The sequence below is a fragment of the Berghia stephanieae genome, chromosome 8 (genome assembly GCF_034508935.2).
Source record: "Berghia stephanieae isolate SIO BIC M18660-M18661 chromosome 8, UCSD_Bste_1.3, whole genome shotgun sequence".
Classification (NCBI taxonomy): domain Eukaryota; kingdom Metazoa; phylum Mollusca; class Gastropoda; order Nudibranchia; family Aeolidiidae; genus Berghia; species Berghia stephanieae.
The window spans coordinates 39,347,674-39,359,261 of record NC_088367.1 but is presented as its reverse complement, the minus strand read 5'-3'; the positions used below and the strand labels follow the sequence as shown (position 1 = coordinate 39,359,261).

Below are 11,588 nucleotides of genomic sequence, written 5' to 3'. Positions count from 1 at the left end.
TGATACTTCTGTCAACCCTGCAGTGATTGGGTAGCTGGGTCTGTTCCGATGGAGAGTACATTGCAATAGAAAAAGAGTCCAATCCAAAGGGGAGTAAGTAATTGCTATTGTCTGTAACAACACTAAAGAACAAGATAAACATCGCCTTCATGGGTTTCTGGTTGTGAAGGACCACTTTAAATAAGAAAAGAGGAGAAAAACGAGTGACTGGGATGATTTAATTTCAATCTCTTGTACCTGTACAGATCTGCGGACCTATAACTAAGGCTCATCACCCTGGTTAGCACTCTTTTTCTACTACCTTAATGGTTCCATTTTAGAGCCTGCTTTATGACATTTGTTGCAGACTTTCTCAGAGCGAGGTCTAGTCATCTCCATTTACTCCATTAGCTCCATCTCTATGTCTTCTTGCCACCCCCCCCCCCATCCTCTCTCCCCAAGAGATCAATCATTTTAACTTTGTTATATCATTTAATGCTCGTTGTGAAACAGAAAAATACTGTTTGTAAAGTTAAATTCAGACACCTCCTTCCACTATGTGGCATGCCCAGTTTTGAGAGACGTGAATTAAATACGTTCACGAATGCACAAGAGCAGATAAAAGGCTGTAAAAGCCTACATAAATCTGGACTTATATCATTATATCATATCATATCATATCATAATCTATATGATTGAACCATAAATCTCGGGTAAAAACTGAGGGAGTAGAGCTAATTACTAAAGCTGTGCTGAGCTTTAAGAACAACCAATTCAAACTTTAAACGTGTAAGTAGACTTAAAGATTGTTTTTTTTTTCTTTTCTTCTTTTCTTTACACATTGAAATGCATTCTTGGCTGTGTAATTTAATCACAAATACAAGACGTGAAGCGTGTTCAGACAAACCTCTCATGGTGTAGGCATTCATGAACAGAGGGGTGCATTGACTCTTCTTGAGTTTTTTGTGGGGTGGAGGACAACAAATATCTTCCTCCTTGATGGTTTGGACAAACATGTCCTCTGGCTGCAGAAAAAGAATAAAACAAATTATGGAAAATTTAGAGGAAATAGGAATATCAGGGTTCCCACAACTTCAGGAGCAAAAAAAAAAAAATTCAAGATTTCTTCCTGACCATAAACTCCACGATATGCGGGAAGAGTATCAAATTATTAAAAAAAATGTTCCATATGTCATATAGTAAAGTATATAGATGGTGTGGTGAAAAAGTTAAGATGATAATGCTGCGTTGTTGGTTGCAGTAGTGATGGTAGCAATTATGATGGGGGTGGTTGTAGTAATAATGGTCGTGATGATGATGTGGTCGTGGTGGCTGCAATAGTGATGATGATGATGTGGTGGTTGCGGTAGTGATCTTGCTGTGGTGGAAGAGGTTGTAGTAGCGGTGGTAGTGATGATGAAGATGATGATGTGGTATTGGTGGTGATGATGATGATGATGTGATGGGGGAGTTTGTATTAATATTAAAGATAGTCATGATAGCAATGATGTTGTGGTGGCAGTTTTTGTAGCAGTGGTGGTAGTTATGATGAATAAGATTAGCTCGAGTCTCTCACCCTTGAAATAAAAATGTATTTGCATAAAGATTACCAAATCTCTTGGATTTCGAAATATGGAGAAAATCATATTCAACAGCGATAGCTAAATCTCTGACATAACTTATTTCACAAAATAATGGACAAATACAGAGCAACCCCTGGATAACGACATCCCCGAGGTTTTCAAGATGGCAGAAAAAGGGATTGTGGTGAGACCTGAGAACACAAAACAGTGTGATGCATGGACCAATGGCTGAGAGAACACACGTCCCAACAACATTAGAATGTGTTTTTCTCCAGTTTACAAAGGATATACCAGTTACGCTTTCACTCTCCAATGTGTGTTGTCATTGTTTTCATCGTAAACAGTGCTCGAAAGCCATTTAACAAAACTAAAAATAAATCAAGAAAATCAAGTGCCAATATGATAATACCACACAGGAACACAGATGCACACATCTAGCTTTGATTTTAATAAAAATCCTTTCGATACTATTGATGAACTTTGAATACAGAAATTTTAAATTAAGAACACTAACATTTACAAGCACTTAAAATTAGTAAATCCATATCCTGCGATATAAAAAAAAGCAACAAAAACCCAACCAGATATAACTACAATACAAGGAATCCTTGCTACAATAACATTTAATTTGGGCTAATTTTTCAAATGAAAATAATAAAGTGAAAGAGGCTGCTATTGTTTTCTAGGCTATTCCAACATATTATAAGACCATAAATATCCATAATTGCCCCATTGGACATGGCATTGCATGATATCAGTTTACCTCCACTGACCTCAGACAGGTTGCTTACACTAACAAGGATGGTTAATGGACCCTTTAGAGTTCCATCCACTGATAAATTTCTTTTGTTCTGGTTCCATATGAACCAGTGCTGATTCCATGCAGTGTAGTAAACATGTGTTCTGATTGGTCCGTAACAAAGTGATCTCATTGAGAGGGGAAAAAAGCATTTTTTTCCACTGATTAAGAGTATGAGATGACAATGTTCGGGTATCAAGCATCTGTATCAACTGCCCATTATTGTTATAAAGATGCTGCTTAACAGGGGTTTTACTAAAATGTATGTCACTATTTTGAGGTTTTTATTATACTAATAACATATAGCAAAAAATAGGGACCAGAGGTCTCTGCTGTTATCCAGAGGTTGCACTGTGTACTTCCATTTTTTAAAAAGTAAAGAAACCCTTGTATGGAAGTTGTAACTATCCCTCTCCTTAAAAATAAAGATTTAACATTTGACTTCAAGGAAAAGATTACCTTGATTCGCTCCTTTTGAACACCTGATGGTGCAATGAATATCTCATTTCTGCTTAGACAAAAGAAAAAGAAAGAAAGAAAAATTATACAGATGAAAAATAGGAATATAGTTAAAACCAAATATATAACAGTAATGCTCTACATTAATCTTCATCCACAGCATATTAAATGATTAAAAAAAAAAGAAATTCACGGATTTCAATTACCTGATTTATCACACTTGATTGTGCCTCAGTCTCATCTCTGAAAGTTGAATGATGTGATTGAAATTAGCTTAAACAAGAGAAAAAATTTGAAATTTTTTACCCTTTCTTGATGGTCATGCCTCCTCCAGTGCCTGTTACCCATCCTAAGTCATAAAACTGTCGACACAAACTCGGAATCAGTTTTCTTGGGTGTTCCTGTGGAAAACAAGTATAAATGATGGATTTAAGACTCTGTTCAGTTGTGAGAATTGAACGTAGAGGTAGACGATGAATGTTGGGGTTGAACGCAAATAAAATGAAGAAAACAAGATTCAACAAGGGTAGGTTGCCCTTAATCCGTATAAGCCCCAAATCCATATGCTCCAGAGTGTGTCACAAAACCTTTTCATGCGTTTATCTAACACTCTTTTTCAAAGCAATCAGAAGATCTTGAACTTCACATAAAAATTGACATTAATACCATTCAATATGAACTGTAATTCGAAATATTGTCATAAATGATGCTAACTGATCGTGTAGGAATTTGGTACCTTTTCCAAGTTGAAACCAAGTAGTCTACCATGAATTGACACACAATCTTCTTGGTGGTATCACTATAATAAATTGATACTGTATTCATATTTTTATCTATTTTTTTTTTGTATAGAATTTTGATTTAAGTGATAAGCAACATTAATCTGAATATAAAGGAAGGTATTAGTATTAGGTAATCATACGGTAACATAGAGAATACTACAATTTTACTATTATTGGGATGGCAATCTCTTTCATGAGTGTCTCGATAGCTCAGTTGGTAGAGCACTAGCTTCACATGCAAAGGGACCGAGATCAATCCCGGGTGCAGCCAAAATTTTTTCTGACCCCTTGTCCACCCAGAAAAGGATAGCAAGTGGAAGGACTTCCGTAGTTTCACAGCATATCTAAAGAGGGGATTTAAAAAAAATTATCAGGAGCTCCCCCCCCCCCCCGCCCCTTGGATTGTCCTCTTTTTATCTTTGGCAACCCCCCCCCCCCCCCCATCCTCAACCCTAAGCAAAGATACTATAACCTGATGAAACATAATGTTTGCCATCATTTGCAATATCGAAATTGATGGGAAACACAGTATGCAATAATGGCGTTGGCTGAAGTCGTAAACAACAATCGACTCCGCAAATTGTTTTTCAAATTAGAAAAATCACACCACTTATAAAAATGAAACTTATCTTAAATAGTAATATTTATTGGACATTGCAACTAATTGAAAGTCTATAATGGTTAAAAGATTAAGTAATATAATATAAGTGGCAGTATTTGATTTTTTAACAACAAGTTGATTTGATAAGAACTGGTAGTTGTAAAAGTGAAAATGTACTCTCTATTACAAAAGAACAGAGCTTAAACCTATGATGTATGTAAAATTTTAAGCTCTTTCTAGTGACATATCCTACCTGAGTTTTGATTCACTGAAAACGAAGAGCGAATATTTGAAACGTACTTGTAATATTTATTTATGACATCAGCAAACAACAAGATTGAGTTGATTAGTTTGAAGAAGCTTTATTGACTTCAGGGATAAGCTTCCAAAGTGGGAAACGGAAGTCAAAACAAATAACAACTATAGTAGTGTTTCTAAACGTAACAATAATAGGGGTGATATGATATTGACGTGAATCCTTACAATAACAATATATACTGTGACAGTACTCATACCTTAATTTTGATCTGTCAAAAGCATGAAGATTAATTCTCGCTGCTTTTCAACACACTAAAGGCTAGACTTAAATAAGTAAATAAGTACACGTCGGTTAGCACTAGCAGCTTCTTGCCAATGGCCAGCCTTAAGCATTTACTAAAGGGCTGCAGCTATTCGGACTTAAGTCAATCAACACGTTATTCAGACTCTAGTCTGAATAGTCACACCGAATATAGTATTGGTTTTATTTTTAGCTTCTTCTTTTTAAAAATTCAATTTATCTTAATTATAGACAATTACATAAAAGTTATGCAAATGAAAATAACAATAATGATATCATTACTCTCAACAGGTAGTCTAAATCCGCTCTATATGACGTCAAAGACAAAATCATTGATCAATTGAAGGACAAGTTAGATATTAAAAAGAAAAGAGTGTAAAAGTTCCATTAAAAAGGAACATGAAAATCAGACAAAGTAACTGTGGTCTAGAGGACGGCTTTTCTAACAACTATACACGATATCCAAATAAAATCAGGGCAAATGAATACATATTCTGATAGTGTAATCCTCCTACAGTCCGAAGAAGAGGTACAAGCCATGCGTCTATTCCCAACCAGTGTTGTAAATAGTAGAATTGGACTATTGCCCACCAGTGTTTTCTTTTATTTGTTGGCCTACGAAACCAAGACTGCGAGATTTTACGTAGTCACGTGATCAGATTTTATTGTTTCTTCATTTTCGTCAAACATTAGTTAGCTAAAGGAGGTCAATGATTTTCTTTTGATTTGATTGTCTTGTAGCCAAGGTGGCAGGAAATATTGAAGTTCTAGTAGTAAGAGCACTAGGCTAGGTATGTTCATGTTTGGCATGATGTTGAGATGACGATTCCAGATTCCATTCCCTTCTCTCGCTAAACGACGCAGCTAAATGAGGCCTGTGGGCTACGTCACTTTGCGTGTCACCACAATACCCAACTTCTCTATCTATTCGTCCTCCCCCCCCCCCCACCACACACACGCCCCATCTGCTTCACCTATCGATGAAAAAGGGAGAGAACAGAAAGAACAAGGTAGGCTAAAGTTATTCAAATTGTTCTTTAAGACACTGAAAATTCAAACTTTTCCAGCATTACAAGTTTGTGGTTTCTGGGCATCACTTTCAACAGAATTTCAAAAAACAAATGGAATTGTAGAGTTCTATCAGTATAAAATGTTCTAATTTTGAGCCATTTGACATTTGAAAATGAACTAGTTACATGGGAGCGATCTATATTTATGTTTTCGTACAACCAAGTCATCAATCACATGATTTGTTGCTTTCTATAATTGGATATTTCTTAACAAAATGTAAACACGCTGCTTTGTTATGAAAGTTGTAAACATACCCATGTGTCAAGCTGAACAAAATGACCAATCGCGATGTTAGATATTTCAAAAGGTGTGAACACTGTTCGGGAGGCCTTCCGAAAGCTTCTACATCCCCAGTATTCTTGTTTTTTATAATGTTCTAGCAGGGGGTTTGGGAGGGGGGAACTTTTTTTTTTTTTTAAAAAGTTTCCCCCCTCCCAAATCCCCTTCTAGAACATTATATTGTGGCGACCAGTTCTGTCGGTGCTTCGCACGAACATTTGTCTTACATTTTAAGCACTACGACGCACTTCTATTGTATTCAATGTTTACTTCCGTTTTTTTAGTCTTGGACGGTTCGTCCTCTGATCCATACAATCAATCCAAGTTCTATCCACTATTAAACGTTAGCAATAATACACGGATTTTGTTATTACTTTATTGTATCATTACTGACTATTTCTACATTGGTGACCCCGACGCGAATACGTAAAATGGCTCAACCAGATCTCTCACAACAAGTCGCGAATTTGACAGGCTAACTACAGGCTCTTGCTGCTTCCACCAACTTCCGTGAACAACAAATCAACTCTGTCTCCATCAAGCTCCCGGAATTCTGGACTAAATCACCGGAGGCTTGGTTCGCAAGAGTGGAGGCACAGTTCAACACCAAGAAAATTACTCAGGATCAGACAAGGTACGACTATGTTGTCAGTTCTCTTGACATAAATACTGCAGAAGAAATTCAGTCACTGCTAGTAAACCCACCACATCTTGATAAATATGGCAGCTTAAAAAAAGCCTTGATCAAGACCTTCGGCAAATCCCCGAATCCCAGACCCAGAAAGACACAGAACTCCTTAATCTTAATGGTCTTGGTGACAAACGCCCAACTGCTCTACTGCGCAAGATAAATGCACTGAATGATGACCCTGTCACTCTGAAACGTGCATTATTTCTCATGAACCTTCCCCGGACATTCGAGGCATTTTAGCCGGGCACAATCTTACAGACACAGAAGAATTGGCTGAGGCAGCTGACAGGATCTGGGAGACACGCATGTCCGGTGTGCAACATATTTCCTCATCACCATTCCTGACTTACCCTCAGCAGGATGTAACAACCACACGACCACAGTCAGAGGAGACTGTTGCTGCAATTAAGACAGTCCGCCAACGTGGACAGCCTCTTCAACATAGCATGCCCAACTCTATTTGCTATTATCATCAACGATTTGGACCAGACGCCCGTCGCTGCCAAGATGGTTGTAAATTTTCCAGTTTACTCAAACTCAAAGGAAACAAACAAAACTTGCCTTCTTCGGGAAACGCTTCGGCTGGTCGATGAACGTGGAATCGGTCAGCAATCCAAATTCAAACACGTTTTCCATTTATGATAGACGTTTGGGACAATCTTTCTTGATCGATACTGGTGCTGATGTTTCTGTATACCCCGCCTCAACTCAAGACCGCAGAACATTAACACCTTCTATTACACTCTCTGCTGCAAACGGAACATCAATCAAAACCTGGGGTAAACGCACCATCACTTTAGAAATAAAATCTAATCACGTCCTCAATCACGAATTTTACCTGGCAGATGTGACACGTCCCATCCTGGGTGCGGATTTTTTGTTTCTAACGCCCTGATAATTGATCTAAAAGGAAAACGACTCTTGTCTATGGACAACATTTCTGTTCCACTTAAATATACTAATTCACCCATAAGCCTTGCCGGCCTCTCAGTGCACCCAAGTACTGCATACTCTGACCTCCTTCAACAGTTTCCAGACCTTGTCATTACCCAGTTTAACTCATCTCGTCGCAACAAACACGGCGTGGAGCATCACATAATCGCCAATGGGCCGCCCATCCACGCTCGAGCACGCCGTCTCAATCCAGAAAAACTGACTGCAGCAAAGGCTGAATTCTTCAAGATGGAGCAGATGGGAATCATCCGTCACTCTAAATCAGCATGGGCATCCCCTCTACATGTAGTTTCCAAATCGGATGGCCAACTGAGGCCTTGCGGTGACTACAGACACCTCAATGTTGTGACCAAAGATGATCGGTATCCTCTACCTCATATTCACGACTTCAATAGCCGCCTTTCTGGATGCAACACCTTTTCCAAGATCGACCTGATTAGGGGCTATCATCAAATTCCCATGGCAGAGTCGTCAATTCCAAAAACAGCAATCATTACGCCATTTGGGTTGTGGGAATTCGTGCGGATGCCATTTGGCTTGAAGAACGCTGCCCAAGCATTTCAAAGACTCGTGGATGGCATTTTGAGAGACATACCTTTCGCTTTCGTCTATGTTGACGACATTTTGGTTGCCAGTCATTCACATAAAGAACATATTGAACACTTACGGGAACTTTTTCAACTCCTCTCTACAAACGGACTTGTGATCAACAAGGCGAAATGCGTTTTCGGTGTTAGCGAGTTGGATTTTCTTGGCCACCGTGTGACTGCTGAAGGGATTCTTCCACTACCGGACAGGGTGGCCTCTCTACGTGACAGTGCCCCTCCCACTGACCGTGCTGGCCTTCAGCGATTCCTGATTCCTTGGCTTGCTAAACTATTACCACAGATTTATCCCACACGTGGTCTGATGACTGCAATACGGCGTTTGAAAAGGCCAAGGAGGCTTTGAAACACGCTGGTCTCCTTCACCATCCCCTACCAAATGCCCCAACAAGTCTTACAGTTGACGCTTCCAACTCAGCTGTCGGTGCACAACTTGAACAAAAGCAAGGTCATAACTGGGTCCCGCTTGCCTTCTTTTCTAGGAAGCTCTCAGCCACAGAAAAAAAAACAGTGCGTTTGACCGCGAACTGCTCGCCGCTTACAGCGCTGTCAAACACTTCAGGCATTTCCTGGAAGATAGGGCATTTACATTATTCACAGACCACAAACCACTTGTCTCCGCTCTCATCAGTCAAACTGACCGCTCGCCTCGACAAACAAGACACTTGTCTTACATCGCCGAATTCACCACTGATATTCAGCATATCACAGGTCAATTTAACATGGTAGCTGATGCCTTCTCGCGTTTTAATATTATGACGCCCACAGACTCAGGCATCTGTTCCATTACTGATTTCACCAAACTTGCATATGACCAGGTTCACTCACAGGAAATGGAATCTTATCGCAAATATACCACAGGTCTTACACTTGAGAACATTCCATTTGGTTCATCCACAGTCTTGTGTGACACTTCAACAGGCGCAACACGCCCCATTCTTCCAACGTCATGGACTCGACAAATTTTTGACCAGATTCACGGTCTCTCCCACACCGGCGCAAGGCCCACACAACGCGCCATCAGTCAACGTTTCGTTTGGCATGGGATGAAAAGAGACATACGTAAATGGTGTAAAGAGTGTCATCATTGTCAATCTTCCAAAGTGCATAGGCACACCCGAGCACCACTTGTCGACCGGCCACTACCAACGAATCGATTTAGTAGCCTCCATGTTGATCTCGTTGGACCACTACCCATCAGCCAAGGTATGACTTACTTGTTTACAGTCATCGATCGCTTCACGAGGTGGCCAGAGGCAATTCCTCTTCCAGATGCTCATGCTTCTACCGGTGCTCAAGCTTTGATACACCATTGGATTTCCCGATTCGGTGTTCCTGAAAACATTACTTCCGACCGTGGCGCACAATTCACATCGGCACTTTGGACAGAGTGCAACAGGTGTTTGGGCATCAACGTCAACCGAACAACCGCATATCACCCTCAAGCAAATGGGATGATTGAACGATTCCATCGCCAACTGAAGGCAGCACTGAAAGCCCGGACCACAGGCACTAACTGGTATTCGGAGATACCCATTGTGTTGCTGGGGATTCGTACATCCTGGCGAGATGACTCTGGCTGTTCCCCCGCTGATTTAGTCTACGGTTCAACCCTTCGTCTCCATTGGCCCTCTCACCACAGAGGGAACCTCGGGACAACTTTTGGCCCGTGTCACTTCTTATGCTAAGGGAAATAACAGTGCCCAAACTTTCTTTTAAACTCTTCTTCTGCTTCTATCAGTTCCACGCTCTTAGGCTTAGGTCTTGTATTTGCACATTGGAGTTTTGAGTCCGAATACCGACACCACGGGAGACAAATCAGACTCAAGTCCGAATTGCTACTGGGTTTGCTCTTATGATGGAAACGTTTTTTTTTTCTGCGTTAAAAAATAATATAAATGACGACTATTATTTGAAAACAAAAAAATCAATTTTACTGGCAAAGGGTTAATTGCAGTACTCCTGCATCCTGTGAGACTCCTACGGCACTTGCTAATCATAAAAAAAGGAAATAGCAATCAACAATACTAAGTTGAAAAAAAAGAAGAAAAAAAGGAGGAGGGGGGGGGGGGGGGGGAAGAGCAAACCCAGTAGCAATGCAACGATCTTTGACCTACACCAAATCCTCTTTCATCAAAAGACAAGTAACGGCAAAACGATTATAGACAATTGAAGTCCGAGTTGCGATAGTCTGACTGCTCTCTTGGTGGAAAAGCTGTATTCTCCGTTAACAATAATAAAGATAAAAGCAAACTATTATCTGAAAGCAAAAAATTTGCTTCGCTGTTAAGGGGTTAAGAACATCTGCCAGCATCGTTGACAAGCTCTACGTCACCAAGCCACACGTCTCCCTTTCGTCTTCATCATGCAACCCCCCCCCCCCTCTCCACTCTCATGGTGGTGGTGGCGGCGGATAAAAAAGGCCTTTTTTTCTTTTATTCAATCAACTTGACTGCTGGTGGACCCTAGGCCTCTCTACAAGTCCAAGAAATAATACTCACTTTTTCTCTGCTCCAACGAAAATATCTACCCCCTACCGGTCTAATTATTTGTAGCAGACGACAAATTTCTCAAAACGGTCACGTGACACTATAAAAACAACACAGGAAGTCCATGAAAGCTTATTTACGGCATTTCCTTTGAACCGTGTAAACAACAAAATTTCGTTTTCATTCGATTGGCCGGTATTTTTTTAACGAACTAAAGTTCTGAAAAATCATAATGTTTCTTAGAAAGTTGAAAGATGCTAGTTTTTGAAACAGAGGTAGGTTTTTAAGAAAAATCTTTATATTTTACGTGAATGCATGCTCAAGGCGAGTTGGACGTGCAGCGGAGGTTGGTAGGCCAAAGGCCCACCTCTCTACTACGTTACTAAAGGACAATGACTGGTTAGATTCGTGCATCGGACAAGGGTTTACCTCATCTAGGGAACTATAATCTTGACATTTATCTCCTTTTTCATTGCTCATTGTGTAAAATTATCGGTAGAATGAAGATAAACAATGTGCAGCGCGTCTCAAGACGTGTTTCTTTGACCTTAGGTCAACAGTCAACAGTTAAAGGTCGGATAAGGTCAGAAAACCCGGCACACCGGCAAGTCCCCGTTGCAGTTAAACCGGAAAAAGTTCAAATTAATGGTCACATTGGCTTTCTGAACCGCAAATAATAAAAGGACCTGACTTAATTCAATTTAATTGTGAAATATGTCAAATGATCCTCCCATGTA

General features: G+C 40.0%; 1 protein-coding gene across 1 annotated transcript in view; it reads right to left on the bottom strand.

Moving 5' to 3' along the window:
* LOC144978657 (methylthioribulose-1-phosphate dehydratase-like) overlaps positions 1-11,482 on the bottom strand; it is a 21,785-nt gene extending 10,303 nt beyond the window's left edge. Inside the window, exons 1-4 of the mRNA XM_078924976.1 lie at positions 11,281-11,482; positions 3,127-3,221; positions 2,821-2,869; positions 887-1,004 (exon numbers count right to left, since the gene is read on the bottom strand). Of these exons, the coding sequence (XP_078781102.1) occupies positions 887-1,004; positions 2,821-2,869; positions 3,127-3,221; positions 11,281-11,331 (313 nt within the window). The 5' untranslated portion in view covers positions 11,332-11,482. The remainder of the gene's footprint in view (positions 1-886; positions 1,005-2,820; positions 2,870-3,126; positions 3,222-11,280) is intronic.
* Positions 11,483-11,588: the final 106 nt, after the last annotated feature.